This window comes from Ochotona curzoniae, unplaced genomic scaffold, assembly GCF_017591425.1.
Source record: "Ochotona curzoniae isolate NIBS_2020 unplaced genomic scaffold, NIBS_Ocur_1.0 scaffold_4701, whole genome shotgun sequence".
In the NCBI taxonomy this organism is placed as follows: domain Eukaryota; kingdom Metazoa; phylum Chordata; class Mammalia; order Lagomorpha; family Ochotonidae; genus Ochotona; species Ochotona curzoniae.
In genome coordinates this window covers 20,731,940-20,751,139 of record NW_024467122.1, presented here as the reverse complement: position 1 = coordinate 20,751,139, position 19,200 = coordinate 20,731,940, and the positions used below count along the sequence as shown (strand labels likewise).

General features: G+C 46.3%; 1 protein-coding gene and 1 pseudogene across 1 annotated transcript; one reads left to right on the top strand and one right to left on the bottom strand.

The window, feature by feature from the left end:
* Positions 1-9,334: 9,334 nt before the first annotated feature.
* Positions 9,335-13,237, top strand: ARF6 (ADP ribosylation factor 6). The gene is made up of 2 exons (XM_040968779.1): positions 9,335-9,467; positions 9,611-13,237. Exon 2 carries the CDS (start codon positions 10,005-10,007, stop codon positions 10,530-10,532), a length of 528 nt encoding a protein of 175 aa, XP_040824713.1. The 5' UTR covers positions 9,335-9,467; positions 9,611-10,004; the 3' UTR covers positions 10,533-13,237.
* A 4,770-nt stretch (positions 13,238-18,007) lies between these two features.
* LOC121149053 lies at positions 18,008-18,424 on the bottom strand (annotated as a pseudogene).
* Positions 18,425-19,200: the final 776 nt, after the last annotated feature.

Below are 19,200 nucleotides of genomic sequence, written 5' to 3'. Positions count from 1 at the left end.
TTCCACTCATTTCTATTTCTGTACTTGGCCTTGCTTTCTCAATGTTTTTTGTCTAAGGCCATAACTTTTAAATAACTGGCTAAAATATCAACAATCACAAAAGATTTTATTTGTAGTTCTATCATTTCCATCTTTAATACTGCTAAAAAGCAGCTAAAAACTTCATACTAAGGTCTAACCAAAACATTTCTCAAGGCTTTGATTGGGATATCCAATGTACGAAAGATGCACATTCTATTAATTATAGAGGTGGCCAGACAGAAACAGAGAGTTACTATTAGCTGACCCCTTCCTCCAAATGCCTGCTTTCTCTAATCTAGACAGAGTTCGATTATGGGTTGCCTGGCCCAAGAATTCACAAAGACAACTGGGATGGAATGTTACTAAGCGTGTACATAGTTGGTCCATCCTCTCTGTGTGGTAAGACTTGCCCTTGGCTCTAAAGAATGTAAAAAAATATATGACCAGGCCGTACTGAATGAATTGTTTATAAGAGTCACAGGAATTCAAAAATAGCAATAAATAGTCTGTGTGTTATAGTGAAACATTCAATCTCATTAAAAAAAAAGTCTCCATTTTTCACTAATAGATATTTTTTTAATAATATTTAAGCCAGGGAGCCTGGTGGCGTGGCCTAGCAGCTAAAGTCCTCACCTTGAACACCCCAGGATCTCATATGGGCATTGGTTCTAATCTCAGCAGCTCCACTTCCCATCCAGCTCCCTGCTTGTGGCCTGGGAAAGCAGTCAAGGATGGCCCAAAGCCTTGGGACTCTGCACCTGTGTGGGAGACCTGGAAGAAGTTCCTGGATCCTGGCTTCGGATTGGCATAGCATTGGCCGTTGCGCTCACTTGGGGAGTGAATCATCGGATGGAAGATCTTTCTCACTGTCTCTCCTCTCTGTATATCTGAGTTTCCAATAAAAATAAATAAATCTTAAAAAAAAAAAAAAAGATTTAAGCCAGGAGAGCTTAGTGTTGAACAGATTAGAAATTATAAAATGATATTTTCAGGAAAGCCTGGCTTATAAGTAAGAGAAATCTCTTCATGTATAGGCCGGGACTTAAAAATTAGACACAGTGTTTCACAGTTAATTTTTAGAATTTTCAAATTGGTTAGTCCAGCGGCTCCACTTCCCATCCAGCTACCTGCTAATGGTCTGGGAAAGCAGTGGAAGACGGTGCAAGTTCTTACATCTATAAACTTACATGGGAGACTCTGATGGGCCTCCTGGCTTTCAGCTTTGGACCAACTCTGGTCATTGTGGCCATTTGGACAGAGAACCAGTGGATGGAAGATTTTCTTTCTCTCTCTCTTCCTCTGTCTATAACTGTAACTTTCAAATTAAAAAAAAAAAACTTTTACATTATTGTTTCTGGAAGAAATAAAGAAAATGAAATGTTTCATGTGTGGTTTGATGCAGTATTTGCCTAAATTGTTACGTTTTGCAGATATTTTGGTGTTACTAAAATTCATTTACATCTTCCCCTCCCTCCAAATCCTTTATTTTTTATTTTCTGAGCGGCACAGATGTAGAGAGCTCCTATCCACTGGCTCACTTCCCAAATGCGTCACACTGCCTGACCGGGCCGGGCACACAGGAGCTAGGAACCCCACTCAGGGCTCCTACGTGGGTGGCAGAGCCCAGTGAAGTGAGTCCATCACCTGCTACCTCCCAAGGTTTGCATTAGCAGGAACTTGCAGCAAGGAGCCGGAGCCAGGTGTAAAGTCCGGTCCTCCGTGATGGGCATGGCCATCTTGACAAGCAGGAGTAGCAGTCTTCCTTACTTTTTCACCCCCATCATGTATATGAACTTTCAAGTTTTCATTATTTGCATTTACTTTTCAGTTATTTTTTTTAACACTCTTTTATTGTTTTCATTGGAAAGTCAGATATACAGAGAGGAAGCTCTTACGGCCGTTGACTCACTCCCCAAGCGGCTACAATGGCAGGAGCTGAGCTAACTGGAAGCCAGAAGCCAGGAGCCTCTTCCGGGTCCTCCACTCAGGTGCAGAGTCCCAAGGTTTTGGCCTGAACTCCATTGCTTTTCCAGGCCACAATCAGGGAGCTGGATGGGAAGCGGGGCTGCTGGGATTAGAACCAGCACCCATATGGGACCCTAGCATGTGTAAAGCAAGGACTTTAGTTAGCCACTAGGCTATGGCACTGGGCCCTACTTTTCTGCTATTGTTACATTTTATGTTATTACTGAAATAATTCACTTATTAGATGGTGAAACACTCTATAATCCAATATTGTTAAGATTTGCCATACTATGTAAAAGCTCATTGATTAAACTATTCCTTTTAACCCATAGGTTGAAAGTAGCAGAACGTCCTTCAATGGTGCTGTTGAAGGCATTCGTTCATGCCAATCACGGTTAGCTACCTGACGGATGCATGCCGCCTTGTAGAACTGAGCACGCTGTGATGACAATAACGTCTCTCCTTTCTTGAAAGTTGCATTCTGGTGGAATACACATGGACAAACATGTAGTTATTCTTTTAAGTTATGTTCACTTTGGGAAGGAGAGAGACTGAAAGTGTGAATGAGAGAGAGAGAGAGAAAGAGAGAGAGGGAGAGAGAGATCTTCAAGCTGTTGATTCCTTCTCAAGTGCCCTCCTGAACTGGGGCTGGACCAGAATGTAGCTAGCAGTCCGGCAGTCAATTGGACTACCCCACACAGGTGCCAGGGATCCACTTGTCTGATCCCTGTCGCCTCCTAGGGTGTGCACGAGCAGGAAGCTGGCTTGGAAGTGGAGGAGCAGGGACTCTGAATCAGCTACTCCATTGTGGGGTGCAGACAACCCAAGCAATGTCTTCACTGTTGCATCCAACACCCACACAAGATTGACTTTTAATTTTATGTATCTTAAAATGTTTATTTTGGCTTAATTTGAAATGCAGAGGTCACACAAACACACACATGAGAGAAGGAGAGAGAGAGAGAAACTTCCATTTGCTGATTTACTCCCAAAATGTTCAGGAAGGGTTGAGGCCAGGAGTCCAGTACTCACTCTGGCCTTCTCATGCGGGTGATTGGTCTTAAGTACCTGAACTGCCACCTGCTGACACTCAGGGTGTAGGATAGCTGGAAACCTGAATGGAAGCAGAGGAGAAAGGACTTAAATCAGGCATTCCAATATGGGATGGAGGAATCCCAAGTGGTGTTTTTCTTTAATGGTTTATTTATTTTTATTGGGAAGGCAGATTTAGAGAGAGATAGAGAGAGAGAAAGATCTGTCTACTACTTCACTCCCCAAGTGGCTGCAATGGCTGGAGCTGAGCTGATCTGAAGCCAAGAGCCAGGAACTTCTTCCTGGTCTCCCATGTGGCTGCAGGGTCCCAAGGCTTTGGGCCATCCTCCACTGCTTTCCCAGGCCAGAAGCAAGGAGCTGGATGGGGAAGTGGAGCTGCTGGAATTAGAACCCACAGCCATATGTTACATGCAAAGCAAGCACTTTAGCTGCTAGGCTACTGCACCAGGCCCGAAACTTATTTTTTAAATATTTGTTTCTTTCCCATTTCTGTGTGTGTAAGAAAATGAGATCTTCCAATCACTGCATCACTTTCAAATGTTCATAAGAGTCAGGGCTTAGACGATCTGGGGCAAGGCACTTGGAAATCCACTGGGATCTCATGTGGCTTCTAGGGACCCAAGCATTTGAACTGCCACTGTTGTCTTCCAGCATGCACTAGCAGGAGACTGGATTGGAAACAGAATCAGTGGGACTCAAACTTGTCCTCTGATATGGTTTGCAGGTGTTCCAGGCAGTAGCTTAGCCTGCCCTGAGAAAGTTTTTTTTTTTTTTTTAAACTTTTTTAGCCCCAGGATAGTGACAGGGCCAGAAAGATACTAATGCTTCACTCTGCTTCAATTTCTAATTAAGTTCAGAAAAGAAAAGTCTGTGATGTTCTAAAATTAATTACAAAGGGCTGGGGGATGAAGGGGTGAGATAAGGGTGGCTAATCAATTAATGGCTAATGTAAGCTGACAGAAATACTGCTGATGTTTGTTGAAACCTCGACTTCACATCTCAGTGGACACCCAGGGCTTCCATGCTCTGTTTCCATATAAACTTTCTGGATTATTAACCCAGTAATGTTGAAGCAACAATCACTTTTCTATATACAATGTATTTATTCATTTATGTGAAAGGCTGAGCCTCACAGAGAGCAGGAGATAGGATGTCTTCTATTCACAGGCCCACTCCCTAACATGTTGCGACCACCATATCTGGGCCAGACTAAAGCCAGGAACCTGGAAACTTCATCCTGGTCTCCTGGGTGGCAAGGGTTAAAGTACTTTGGCTTTGTTTTGCTCCCTTCCCTACTGGTTCGCATGACCCAGGGATGAGAGCAGACTGAGCTGGGCCAGCTTGCAGCACCTACCAGTGAAAATTAGGACTGGGGGCCGGCTGGGCCAGGCCAGACTGCAGCAACTGAAGGCTAAGACCAAAATAGGGGAGGGGCTATGCCAAGTTGGGTCAGAGCAACCGCTGGTATGCATGAGATCTGTGGCTGGGATCAGGCCTGGTTGGGGAGCTAAGGGGATGCCCTGGCTGAGTTGTGGGTTCCATTGGTGAGTGCAGAGACCAGAGTGGGGCTACAGTCTGGTTTGGATATAGATGTAGTGTCCTTTGGCACGGGTGTGACTGGGTCTGGGGCATGCAAGACTGGGCTAGACTCTAGCACCCACTGGAGCTCATGAGAACCGGGATGGGTGTAGGATGGGCTGGGCTAGGTCTCTGTCCCTGGTGAGCCATGCATGAGCTATGTCTGGCTGGGCTGTAGCACCCAACAGTAAGAACTGGAATAGGAGAAAGCCAGTCTGGAAAGGCTACTGTTCCTGCTAGAATGGGAGGTGAACTAAATAGGGCTAGCCCAAGGACCCATCGGTGTGTGCAAGATCTGGTACTGGGAGAGGTTCTGATGGTGGAGCGTGGTAACTCCTCTGTCAGGACACAATCCCTGCAGGTGAGCGTAAAAACTATGATAGGGAGCAGCCCAGACCAGGCCAGGTTACGGTACCCACAGGCTTTGGTTCAGATCTGGGACAAGCCAGGATGGGCCAGTTTATATCATCTGCTGCCAAATTCAAGAGCCAGAATGGTGCGTGGATCATACCAGGTCGGGCTGCAATACCAGCCAGTCCACATTAGGACTGGAACTGAGGGCTGCCTGGGCTGGCTAGGCTCTAGTCCCCACCAGCGTGAGCTGGAACTAGGAGAGGGCCAGGCTGGGCCAGGTTACAGCACCCACTGGCAAATGCTAAGATGAGGTGGGCTATAGCAGACTGGGCTGCAGTGCTCAACCAGCACATGTGAGACCCAGGGAAGAGTGGACAAACCTGGTAGCATGGGCTGCAGGGAGCTCCCCTGCTGGGTCACTATTCCCACTGGTAAGCATGAGAGCTGGGATTTGAGACAGACCAGGCCAGGCAGGGCTACAACACCTGTTGGCCTGCATGTAAGCTGGATCAGGGACAAGCCATGTAGACTGTACCTACTAGTACATCCATAAGCCAGAGGGGTGAGGGTTGGTAGGGCTTTGCTGTAGCATCAGGTAGTACAGGGGGAAACCTCTCTTGAGCCAGACTGCAGTACCACGTGGAGTGCAAGATCCAGGAGTGGCAGTGAGCTCAGCAGGGAAACAGTGGGCACCTCTCTCTTGGGCTGCCACTCCACTGATGAGCATGAGAATCAGGCCTGGGACAGGCATGGCTAGACAGAGAGTGGCATCCGCCAGCATGTGTGTGGGCTGGATAGTGGGGCTCGTCGGGTCAATGCCATTGACATGTATAAGAGCTGAATGGAATGTGGGACAGATTGGACTAGTCTGCTGCACATACTGCCAAGCATGGGAACCAGGGGGCAAGCCTGGTGGAGGTTATTGCGGGTTGCTCTGACTAGGCTACAACTTCCACTGGTTTGTGCAGGGATTGAGTGTGCCGTGGGCAGGATCGGACTGAACTGCAACACCCATTAGTTTGCGTAGAAAACAGGGCTGGAGGGCCCAGCATGATAGCATAGTGGTTAAAGTCCTCACCTTGAACATGTCAGGATCCCATATGGGCGCCAGTTCTAATCCTGGCAGCTCCACTTCCCATCCAATCCCCCGCTTGTGGCCTGGGAAAGCAGTGGAGGACAGCCCAAATCCTTGGGACCCTGCACCCACGTGGGAGACCCGGAAAGAGGCTCCGGGCTCCTGGCTGTTGTGGCCACCTGGGGCATGAATCATTGGACGGAAGATCTTCCCCTCTGTCTCTTCTCTCTGTACATCTGCCTTTCCAATAAAAATAAATAAATCTTAAAAAAAAAAGAAGAAAAAAAAGAAAACAGGGCTGGAGGCAACTGACCCAGCAACTGCAACTAACATTGTGCACGAAGGACGAATTGGACAACAGACTATACTGGACCTTGTATTGGCATGCACACATAAGAATCAGGTCTGGATTCTTCCCAACTGAACTCTATGCTGCACTCAGAACTCTACGCTGGAGAAAATTGCAGGTTCCATGGTCTGACCTTGGAGTGCGTATGTCAGAGGTGGGCCTCCTCAGTGGCTTAGATGGAGCAGTGGACAGTATATCCAGGAACACATGGAGGATATGGCAGTACACTGGAGCCTGCAGAGGACACCTGGTACCATAACAGAGGATGGAGGCCAGAACAAATTGGTCAGCTACCCCAGCCCGGTGTTGGCAGTGAAAATCTGAGCAAATGGAGACTCTAAGGTGGACTATGTCAGCCAGTGGAGTCTGGAGAGATTTCATTGTGCTTGGGAGCGGCGAGATCAGCAGCAATACAGAATTGTTGAACTATCTAAACCACTTGAGCAGGACCCTCGGAGCCATGCCCCACATCAAGGACCCTGGGGTGGTTGGGAGGCTGGGGCTGGCTTCTCCCCTTAGCTCTCCCCTCCCCCCAAGATGCAGAAAAGAAAAAAAAGGTGGAAACAATGGTCTCACCACTTTCCTCTAGCCCTTGTCCCTCTGCACTCTAATCAAATATGTAAAAATTATCAAAATTAAAATTTATACAATTAAAAATGTTAATACTCAAAGCTATTTCTTTTTTTTTTAAGGTTTATTTACTTTTATTGGAAAGGCGGATATGCAGAGAGGAAGAGAGACAGAGAAGAAGATCTTTTATCCGATGATTCACTCCCCAAGTGGCCACAATGGTTGAAGCTGAGCCAATCTGAAGCCAGGAGCTCTTCTGGGTCTCCCACATGGGTGCAGGGTCCCAAGGCTTTGGGCTGTCCCCAACTGCTTTCTCAGGCCACAAGCAGTGAACTGGACGGGAAGCAGGGCCGTTGGGATTAGAACCAGCACCCATATGGGATCCCGGTGTGTACAAGGCAAGGACTTTAACCACTACGCTATCGCGCCAGGCCCTCAAAGCTATTTCATATGATTGCTGCTCATATCAAGATATTTTAAAGTACTTAGGACAATGTTTTGCTTAAGAAATACAAAACAATCCATTGCATTTTCTCTAGTGATAGCCTTTCATTTTACAGAGGAAGAAAGTTCATGAAGATGGAGACTTATGGACTCACAGCTATATGGAACGACTCTGCTCCCATCTTCTGACTAGAAATCCTTGTTTTTATTTTATTGCACCTCCAGGATTAGAACACCATTATATTAATAACTATTTCAAGCTTAATTTGCAAGGTTATTTTACCTGCCTATCATTATTGAATTTTCCTGCTTAAAGTCATGCATTTATTTTATTTTTAAACTGTAAAGGCTAGGCAGAGTTAGAAGAGACATCAACCCGCTGGTTCATACCCCAAATGGTGTCAACAGCAGGAGCTGAGGAAATTCGAAGCTGGAGGCCAGGACTTTTTTCTTGGTCTCCCATGTGGGTCCAAGGGTCCAAGTACTTGAGCCACCATTTGCTGCTTTCCTATGCCATAAGAGAACTGGATCTGAGTTAGAGTAGGCAAGACTAGACCTGGTGCCTAAATGAGATGCCAAGGCTGCAGGCGGAGGGTCAGCCAAGCACACCATGGTGCTGAAAACCTTTCAAAACATACATATTTCTAATTTATTTTCATTTTGCTTGCATAAGAACATACAGTGAAGCCAGCACCACAGTGCTCTCAGTAGTCTAGTGGAGGCTAGGAGCTGGCAACTCCATCCAGGCCTCCCACAGGAGCGGCATGGACACCAGTTCCAGTGTAAGCATCAGTGGGAAGTTCCCTCAGGACCTGGGACTGGACCCCCACACTTTCCCATGCAGCGTGGTGAGCCCACAAATATCTGAAGTCCAATCTTCCCTAAATGGTGAAATTAAAACATTATGAGTTGCTGTAACATCCTCATTTAAAAATAAATGTATTTTCTGGTTCCCCTCTCCCCCCAGATGTTGAAGCTTTCACCTTGTTTCAACCTTTAAGTCTGAGTAACCATTGGATACAAAAAGATTTCCTTCACCTTCCACAAACATTGTATTATTTAATCCTGAGGCAGGGTGGGGTAAGCAAGGTCCGTTTACACAGGCGATAAGGGAGCAAGGTGAGGCGCCCAGGTCTCAGCCATCAAAGCAGCCTTTCAGATACTGAACTCCACGCTAAGATAATACCAACAGTGGGTGGGTGAGGAGCCGCTACCAATCAAACTGAAAAGAACTGACAGTGGAGTAAGAAGTTTATCGCGTTCTAAAAATGTTGAACGCGTGGTGAGGCCGGAGATGCTCCTCAGAGTTAATTCTCAAGAAACGTGGGCTGATCCTGATGAAACACATGAGGGTTTCACGGCCAAGCCAAGCCCGGAAGAAGCGCGCCCCTGACTGGCGGATCTACGCCAAACGCGGGCCTCCCACGTGTCTGCCAGCAAGCACGGAACGCGAGCCCTCAGGAAGCGCAGGGGAGGCCGGAGAAAAGGTAAAGAAGAAAACATAACAAAAAAAGTGATCGAGGTTCCTTGGAGATCCAGCCCGCGCCAAGTGCAGGCGCGCTGGAACTTTTCCGGGTCTCAGGGCCGGCGCGAAGCTCGGAAAACCGGCCCGGAAGCGGCCCGGTGGGAGCGTTCGTCCGCCGGCCCCACCCAGTGGACACCCCATTTCCCCCAAACTCTCCGAGGATCCGCGCCCCTGGCTCAAGTGGCGGTGCAGGAAGGGGCCGCCAGAGCGCTGCGAGCACAGGCGGAGGACCGGGAAGCCACAGGTGGGCGCGCAGGGCGCATCGCTCGGGGCGCGCGGGCTCGCTCGAGCCCTCCGGGACGCCGTAGCCCCGCCCCCTCCGGCGCGTGGCGCCCGTGACGCTGGGCGCGCGGGGCCGCTCTCCTTCCAGAGGTCGCTCTTGTCCGAACGGTCGGCCTGCGCTGCGCCTGCGTAGTCGGGAGGGGAAGTGAGGCGGTTTCTTCGGCGCCTTTTCCGGCAGCGGCGGCGGCGGCAGAGCTGGGAAGGAGGAGGTGGAGGAAGGAGCGAACCCGCGCTCGGGGCGGCGGCTGGAGGTAACCCACCCTTCCCCGGCCTCCCCCGCTGCCCCGCGCGACCCCCGGGTCCGAGCCGGGCAGACGGGGTCGGGGCCCCGGCCTGCGCTCCTGCTCCGGGGCTCGGGCGGTAAACTCCCCTCTCCCCCTCTGTGTCTCCGCAGGCAGCGCGCTGAGTTCCCGCGAGGGATCCATGAGCTGACGGGGCGGCCCGGGTCGGTGGCGAGCCCGGTGTCGGCGGGCGCGGAGGACCGGGCTCGGCGGCGGCGCTCGCGCGGCGCCTGGCGGGGGGGAAGGGCAGTTCCGGGCCGGGCCGCGCCTCAGCAGGGCGGCGGCTCTTCCCCGGCGCAGGCTCAGGGCCCCGGCGGCCGGAGGAAGCAAGTTGTGCGGTCGGTGATGTCCGAGTGAGCGGCGCCCCCCTCGGAGGCGACACCCACGCAGGCCGCACGGGCGCCCTCGCGGCGGGGAAGGCTGCGTTTCGGTTCCGAGGCGGCGGCTGTGTTGGTTTGAGGGGACCCGGGACACCTGAATGCCCCCGGCCCCGGCTCTTACGACGCGATGGGGAAGGTGCTATCCAAAATCTTCGGGAACAAGGAAATGCGGATCCTCATGTTGGGCCTGGACGCGGCCGGCAAGACCACGATCCTGTATAAGTTGAAGCTGGGCCAGTCGGTGACCACCATTCCCACCGTGGGTTTCAACGTCGAGACGGTGACTTACAAAAACGTCAAGTTCAACGTCTGGGATGTGGGAGGCCAGGACAAGATCCGGCCGCTGTGGCGGCATTACTACACGGGGACCCAGGGTCTGATCTTCGTGGTGGACTGCGCCGACCGCGACCGCATCGACGAGGCCCGCCAGGAGCTGCATCGCATTATCAATGACCGGGAGATGAGGGACGCCATCATCCTCATCTTCGCCAACAAGCAGGACCTGCCCGATGCCATGAAACCCCACGAGATCCAGGAGAAACTGGGCCTGACCCGGATCCGGGACAGGAACTGGTATGTGCAGCCCTCGTGTGCCACCTCGGGGGACGGACTCTACGAGGGGCTCACATGGTTAACCTCTAACTACAAATCCTAAGGAGCGTTCTCCACCCTATTCCCCCGGAAGGAGAGAAATCAAAAACCCATTCATAGGATTATCGCCACCATCACCTCTTTCAATCGCCACTTTTCTCTTCTTTTGAATTTGAACTCGAGTTACTGTTCTATGGTTTAGGGAGGGGGGGTTGGGTTTTTTTTTTCCCCTTTTTTCTGCTTTGCGTTAGGATGCTCTGATCTGACGTTTGACATGCTCACAAAGTGCTAGATGCTCTTGTTGACTTCCAGCAAATGGGGTGGGGGAAATACAGCAGTTCTTGGTAAAATCCTTTATAATAATGGTTTGATTTTTTTTTAATTTCTAGAGAATCTTTTTCCCCCCCAAAATGTATGCTTTTTTTCCTTTTTGCCCAGTTTCCTTATCACTTGCTGTAGATGGCTTATTTTGCATTCATGCAGACTATGTTGCAAGTCTGTTTCATCTAGTAAACTGAAAATTATTGCTTAATCAAACTGCCGTTTGTCTTTTATATTTAAGACCCCCCACCCCCCGCCTTATGAATTCTAACTTAGTAATTTCAAATGTGACCTAAGACCAGTATACGTAAACTTAGCCCACAGTGGCAAATTATGAGTAATATCATTGTAATATGTTCCAGTTGCACATCACTATGTTAAACAGGTAATGTAACAACCTCTTTGAAATATCAGCTGTTAACTCCTAAAACATACATCATGCATGAGTAGGAATAAAAACCAGGTTCCTCATAACATAGCGAATTTACGCTGCATAAAATTATGAAAGTGTAACCTCCAAGTACATGGGGTTTTTGCACTGCAAAGTTTTCCTTTTTTTTTTAACATCAAAACCAGTCTTTTTTCCAGAAAATGGAGCAATAATGGTGTGTGCCACACACAGATATTTGTAGATATTTTAAGATACTTTTGGGCAAAACTGGAATACTTTTACCTTATTTCAAGTGTCTAAGACCAGTAGTATTAAAGTTACTGAAACATTGGTTTGTTCATTAATAAAGCATTTAATGATTCAAATTATGTGCACCTTTTACCTAGTTGGAAAAATACGCATTTTTGGTTTTACATTATTGCAACTAATTAAGCTGAAAATGTCATTTTTTTAATAGATGAGTGATCCACATCTCCATTAATTAGAACACTGGAAAAGATATTTTATAAAAAAGATATTTAATTTTCTTTGTGGGATTAACTCATGCAAATAGTAAGTCAGATAACCTGTTGGTTCAGTAGTACACTGTCTCCTTTAAGGCAATGGGATGAATGAATGTTGGATGTGTAGACTAAAGGGATGACAAAGGGGAAGTGGGCTGAAGAGAGAACCTACAGATGACTATGAATGTAAAGTTATTTTTCTTCAAGGGTAAGCAGTGTGCTCACTGGTGATTTCCAGATCCTAACAAAATTAATTGGTTAGCAGGTTAGGACCAGTAGCTATATTGAGACCACTATTATAGTAGTATGTTGAGCCAAATGTAAATGCTTGATATGGAATTGTGAAGCACCATCTGGTTCTTACATAGCCTTAAGGATTAATTTTAGCGATCCTCAAGGAATTAAACTTAGGGAATTTTAGAAATGTAGACTGCAAAGGCAGTATACAGGAAAAGGTGGACTGGTCTTTGTTTATGAGGGTGTTTGAAATCAAAATTGAGCGGGATATCATGGTATAGTTGGACAGTATTGGTCCTTCATGCTTTGGCCATATTGTATAATGGAGCTTTTACCAAAGATAATGTGACAAGTGTAAGGCTATTTTAAAAAATCAACCATTCAAAGTAAAACTTGACAGAGCATTTTACTTAACGCTGATTAGAGAAAGGTGCTATGTTGTAGGCTCCTACTGGTGCAAAGGGACTTTTGAGTTCAAGATGCAACTAAAGTATAAGGTTGTCAGTTTCACTTTAGTGAAAGTATCTAAAAATGAAGCTGAAACACTTCCTAAGATTTTGGTTGCTTTTTAAAATTCCCAAAGCTCCACCATAAATACAATTCTTAGTGTTTTAAATGATTACACTTAAGGTACATAAACATGGGTTATACAGATAAAAATGTTATAGTAACATCCAGAAACCAAACAAGCACAAAGGTATAAATGCCTAAACTGGAGGAAACTTGAAACCCTCATGTTAATTCTTAAATGTAGTATTTCTAACTTTTGACAGATTTGGTAGGCAGCCATTTTTTGTGTGTCTTAAAATAACTGGGGGCATAGTTAAAATTTTATACATCAAGTGATTGCTATTGAATGTTGCAGGTGAGATGTTATTTTTAGTTTATTTGAAATGTCTAAATGGATGGGAGGGAGGGGGGAAGCAAATACTGAAATCTGGAAGACTAAACCTTTTGGTAAGAAATTGTACATTTCACCTACATTTTCTTTAAGAATATAAAAGGTTTATAATTGGTGTAGTTAAATTGAACCCTAACTATTGGTGATTATGGAACAGGTAATTATAGCCTGCAGAAAAAGTTAATAATCTAAGAAGTTAAAAAAGAAAATCCTGACATTTTTGTTTAATTGCATCAATTTCTGTATTTATGTGAATTTATAAGCAGTAAGTTCTGAATGAGGTTAATCTTGTCTAATATAAATAATGAGTCTGTGATTTCCCCAAACTAAAAAGTACAGTATTTGGAATTGTGTTCTTTATGGTTGTAGTGTTGGTTAAGCACTAATATGCAGAAAATAAAGGAATTACATGCGCAGTTTCTCACGTTATGTTACTCATTTCAACTAGACAAGTGGGACATGTGTGTTGGGCCATGTTTTTCTGCAGAATATAGTAAAAAGTGACTAAATTTAGGCAGCCCCATTTATAAGAACAACAACAAAAAATAGATTTGGTTTAAGGAAGTTTGCCTACTCTTGAGTCTATAAAACAATTTGGTTTTATGATATTTTAGGACAAACAGTTGAAAATAACTTTTTAAATAAAAAGCAGAGTCCTACAACATCTTTGTTTTCCCGTTTACAACTTTAACATGCTTAGGACAAGATTTTATCTGTAAAGAATTGGTTTGTGGAATTGTCTTAACCTTTAAAAAGAGACTTTTGGGTTATAAAGTTTCATTTAGAGACCAGAGTTGCTTGTCTGGTAAGAAAGGCAGAATTGGGCCTGGTACAATGGCTCAGTGACTAAATCATTGTCTTGCAAGCACTGGGATCTCATCTGGCCCTGGTCCATGTTCCCAGATACTCTACTTCCCAACCAGCTCCTTGCTGTGGCCTAGGAAAGCAGTGGAGGACGGCCCAAAGCCTTGGGACCCTGCACCCGCCGTGGGAGACCTGGAGAGGCCCCTGGTTTCAGGTTGTTTCAGTTCTGTCCATTGCGGCCACTTGGGGACTGAACAGCGGATGGAAGATTGTCTCCTCTGTAAATCTGCCTTTCTAATAAAAATAAAATAAATCTTGGGGGAAAAAAATGGCAGAATTGCAGCATAATGGAACGTAAAAATCAAATGAAGCAGAATTTGTTGGATAAAATGGCTTTTAAGGACATTTTATAGAGATTTATTTTAAAGGCAACATGACCAAGAGACCTTCCATGTGATGGCTCATTCCCTAGATGGCTGCAACTGCCAAAGCCAGGAGCTGGGAAATTCATCTGGGTTTGCCTCTGGATGTCTGGGGCCCAAGCATGTGAGCTATCTCCCACTGTCTTCTCGGACACATTAGCAGGAAGATGGGTCAGAAACGGAGCAAGTGATTCAGTAGGGACTCCCAACTGGCATTCTGAAATGGGATGTTGGTGTTGCAAGTGACTTAATTCACTATACCACAATGGCCCCCGAGACACTTTTTTTGTAAGCATTTACTGTTAGCAATTTTTAAAAAAGATTTATTGTCATTGAAAAATCAGATATACTGAGAGGAGGAGAGAAAGAGAGGAAAAAATCTGTCTGCTGACTCACTCTCCAAGTGGCTACAAATGCTGGAGCTGAGCCGAACTGAAGCCAGGAGCTTCATCCGGGTCTCCCACATGAGTGCAGGATCCCAAGCAGTCTTCAACTGCTTCCCAGGTCACAAGCAGGAAGATGGATGAGCAGGTTGGCCGGTATTAGAACCAGTGCCCATGTGTGTGCAAAGTGAGGATTCTAGTCACTAGGCTGCCATGCTGGGCCCAGCAAATTTTGCAGCTGAGTTTTAGAATGTGTGACACCTAGTATGATTTAAGCCCCCATATTTAAAAAAAAGATTTATTTAATTATTTTATTGGAAAGGCAGATATACAAAGAGGAGGAGAGACAGAGAGGAAGATCTGTCCGATGATTCATTCCCCAAGTGGCCTCAACAGCCGGTGCTGTGCCGATCCGAAGCCAGGAGCCAGGAACTTCCTTCCGGGTCTCCCATGCAGGTACAAGGTCCCTGCAGGGAGCTGGATGGGAAGAGGAGCTGCTGGGATTGGAACCGGCGCCCATATGAGATCGCGGTGCATTCAAGGTGAGGACCTTAACCATTACACTTCCACACCGGGCCTAAAGCCCCCATATTTTTATTTATTACTGTGATTTATGAAGATAACACTTTTGTCAGTGACAATAGTAGAAACTACATTTCTTCATTAATGGATTTTTACCAGGATGGTGACAGAGGCTGCTAAATAACCTGTTTCCTTCATACCTTACTGAATACAAGAACTATAGTAAAGTGAATCTGTGTCATCTTACAGGTGAATTTTGAATATAATGTATTTCGAGGATAACAACAGCATCCAATTTTTTTTTGCTTAAATAGAAACTATAGGAAAGATTTCAATAATAGGCAGTTTTAAAAATAGCAATATTGGGAAAAGGGGAGGCAGTTAACTTCTCCCTGGCTTGCTAGACTTTATAAAGTTGCCAGACTGGTTGAACTGGCAAAGAACATATTAGTATTAAGAGAGATCAAAGACAGAACAGATCTCTAGAGGGTCTAAGAATTATAATAGAAATTTGTTACAAGAATAGCTAAAGTAATAGTAGACTTTTAACAGACTGAGAACTAACCCCTGTGGGATAGTAAGAAAACTGAACAACTTGAAGCAATTTTCCTCTTTCAAAATGTTGTGACTACTTGAATTTCCAAAGAATTTGTAAGTATTATCCTTGAACATCTTTGGCTTGAGTTGCTTCTCGGAGAGCATCTGTCTTAAGCACAGCATCTGTTTGATCAGTGTGAGGGCAGTGTTGCTGTTAGAGCCCACTGACAGGCCTGACAGTCTTGAGGTGGAGGGGAGGGCTCTGTCAAAACTCCTGAGGATCCACTGTCCACTGTATATACTGAGAAGGCCTCATTGAGAAGCTGACTTTTCCATAAAGGAAAGAAGAAACTATTAGTAGTTGATACCAGTTGCAATAAGGTGGTATGTAGGCATAGGCATGGTGTAAAGTTGGAACTGGGTAACTATGGCCAGAGGTAAACTATCTGTAGCTGGTTTGACAACGAGTATGCTAAGAATGGGCTTCGCTTTTCTAAAGGATATTTAAAAACTGTGGCAATTAGAACAATGAATGTGTGGTAGAGACGATATCTGATATGAAAAACCTAAAATACTTTCTATGTGGCACTTAAAAAAAAATGATGCCTCTGAGTCTAATGCTAACTTTTTACCACATTATCAAGAGAAGAGGAAATTCAGTAACTTAGAGTAAAAGCTTATTGTCACATGCATGAGTCTTGGGGCTGGTGTGATGCCCCAATGGCTAATCCTCTGTGTTCAGGTAGAAGGAACCCATTTGAATGCTGGTTCAAGTCCTGGTTGCTCCACTTCCCATTTAGCTCCCTGTTTATGGCCTGAGAAAGCAATGAAGGATGGACCAAAGCATTTAAGCATTTGGACCCCACACCCACATGGGAGACCTGGAAGAAGCGCTTGGCTCTTGGCTCTGGATCAGCTCAGCTTTAGCTATTGTGATCATATGGGGAGTGAACAAATAGGTCTTTTTTCTTTTTTAAGATTTATTTATTTAAAAAATAAATAGGAAAGGCAGATATATTTAGAGGAGGAGAGACAGAGAGGAAGATCTTCCGTCTGATGGTTCACTCCCCAAGTGAGCGCAATGGCTGTAGCTGAGCCAACCCGAAGCCAGGAGCCAGGAACTTTCTTCCGGGTATCCCACGTGGGTGCAGGGTCCCAAAGCTTTGAGCCATCCTCGACTGCTTTCCCAGGCCACAAGCAGGGAGCTGGATGGGAAGTGGGGCCACTGGGATTAGAACCGGCGCCCATATGGGATCCCAGCACGTGCAAGGTGAGGACTTTAACCACTATGCTATCGTGCTGGGCCCAAATAGAAGATCTTTGTCTTGCCTTCTTTTTTATTTCATTTTATTTTATTTTATTTTATTTTTTAAGATTTATTTTTATTGGAAAGGCAGATATACAGAGAGGAGGAGAGACAGGAAGATCTTCCGTCCGATGATTCACTCCCTAAGTGAGCGCAACGGCCGATGCTATGCCAATCCGAAGCCAGGAGACTCTTCTGGGTCTCCCACGCGGGTGCAGGGTCCCAAAGCTTTGGGCCGTCCTCGACTGCTTTCCTGGGCCACAGGCAGGGAGCAGGAAGGGAAGCGGGGCTGCCGGGATAGAACCGGCGCCCATATGGGATCCCGGGCATTCAAGGCGAGGACCTTAACCACTGTGCCACCGCGCCAGGCCCTGGCTTACCTTCTTTCTATAAATCTGCCTTTCCAGGCCTGATGTGGTAACCACACAGCTAAAAGTCCTCGCTTTGCACATGCCAGGATCCCATATGGGCGTCAGTTCTAATCCCGGTGGCTCTGCTTCCCATACAGCTTCCTGCTTGTGGCCTGGGAAAGCAGTTGAAGACAGACCAAAGCCTTGGGACCCTGCACCCATTTGGGAGACCCAGGAGAGGATCCTGGTTCCTGGCTTCCCAAGGAGTTGAGCCATGCTCCATTGCTTTCCCAGGCTAAAAGCAGGGATCTGGATTGGAAGTGGAGCAGTTGGGTCAAAAACTTATGTCCATGTGGGACTGTGGTGTCACAAACTTAACCAACTATGCCACAGTGTCGGCTCCAGATTTTTTTCCCCTTAATAAATTGAAATGCAGGAAAATTATAGTTTCTCATTACCCATTTTACCACTTTTAATTATTTTTTGGTGGATTCCTTATCATTTTTTAAAAGAAATCATTTTACTGGTCTTTGATATAAGTTAAATGTGCTTTTCTTTTAAAGTGTCTCTTTTTCCACATGACCTAGATTATTCTGGGATAGGTTCAGATAGTGGCTTTTATTCCCTGGTATTACTTTAATGAACTCCCAAGTCTAGTATTTTGTATTATGAAACTTACTAAGAAGAAATGTTATTGGCTTGAAAACTAATATTTTGTGTGCTATTTGATTTCTTCCCTGTTATTCTTTTAAGCAGTTTCAACTGAGTATAATAATACACTTCACGCGTGATTTTTTCTTGCTGAGAGACTGGCTATGTACTAATATGGTAGTGTAATAGGAACCTTTAACTTTTTTCTTTATGAGCCAAACGTTTATTTATTCATTTCTTGCATTTGAAGTATTCTTCAATGACATCTTTGGCTTGAGATTCTTGGCCATATCCTTAATAACTACACAACGGCAGCCAACCACTTTACCGGGTGTCTCCTCTCAGGCAGTTTTACAGAGGCCTACCCATTCCCCAAGTTTCTTGTTGTCGTCAGCTTTAATGAGGCTGATCTGGTGTTCTGCACACAGGGCCTCTACCAACTTGACATACATGGGCTCATCAGAGTTGGATGCTAGCACACAGAAGTGAGCTTGGCGCTTGTCTAAGGCTTTGGTGGCTTCACCGACGCCTCGCGCGAGGCCATCGTGGATGAGGCAGTCTTGAGCACCTCTTGCAGAGCAGTGTTCATGTGCACTACACTTCCAGCAGCAATGCCTTCCTCGGCCATGGTGGTGGGTTACAAGAGAAGCCGAATCTTGAACGCACTCAGGCGTCGCCTCCACGCAGCTCTGCAGTGGTGGCAATGGCAGCAGGAAAAAGGACGTTTTAAAAAATATATTTTTGGGCCCGGTGGCGTGGCGTAGCGGCTAAAGCCCTTGCCTTGAACGTGCCAGGATCCCATATGGACGCTGGTTCTAATCCCGGCAGCTCCACTTCCCATCCACTCCCTGCTTGTGGCCTGGGAAAGCAGTCGAGGACAGCCCAAAGCTTTGGGACCCTGCACCCGCGTGGGAGACCTGGAAGAAGCTCCTGGTTCCTGGCTTCGGATCGGCATAGCACCAGCCGTTGCGCTCACTTGGGGAGTGAATCATCTGACAGAAGATCTTCCTCTCGGTCTCTCCTCCTCTCAGTATATCTGACTTTCCAATAAAATAAAATAAATCTTTAAAAAATATATATATATATATATTTATTGGAAAGTCAGATATACAGAGAGGAGGAGAGAAAAAGAGGAAGATCTTCTGTCTGATGATTTTCTCTCCCAAGTGGCTGCAATGGCCCGGGCTGAGCTGATCCAAAGCCAGGAGCCCGGAGCCTCTTCCAGTTCTCCCATGCAGGTGCAAGGTCCCAAGGTTTTGGGCCAACCTCAACTGCCCTCCTAGGCCACAAGCAAGGAGCTGGATGGGAAGTGGGGCTGCCAGGATTAGAGCCAATGGCCATATGGAGTCCTGGCATGTGCAAAGTGAGGACTTAAGGCAGTAGGCTACCGCACTGGGCCCAGAA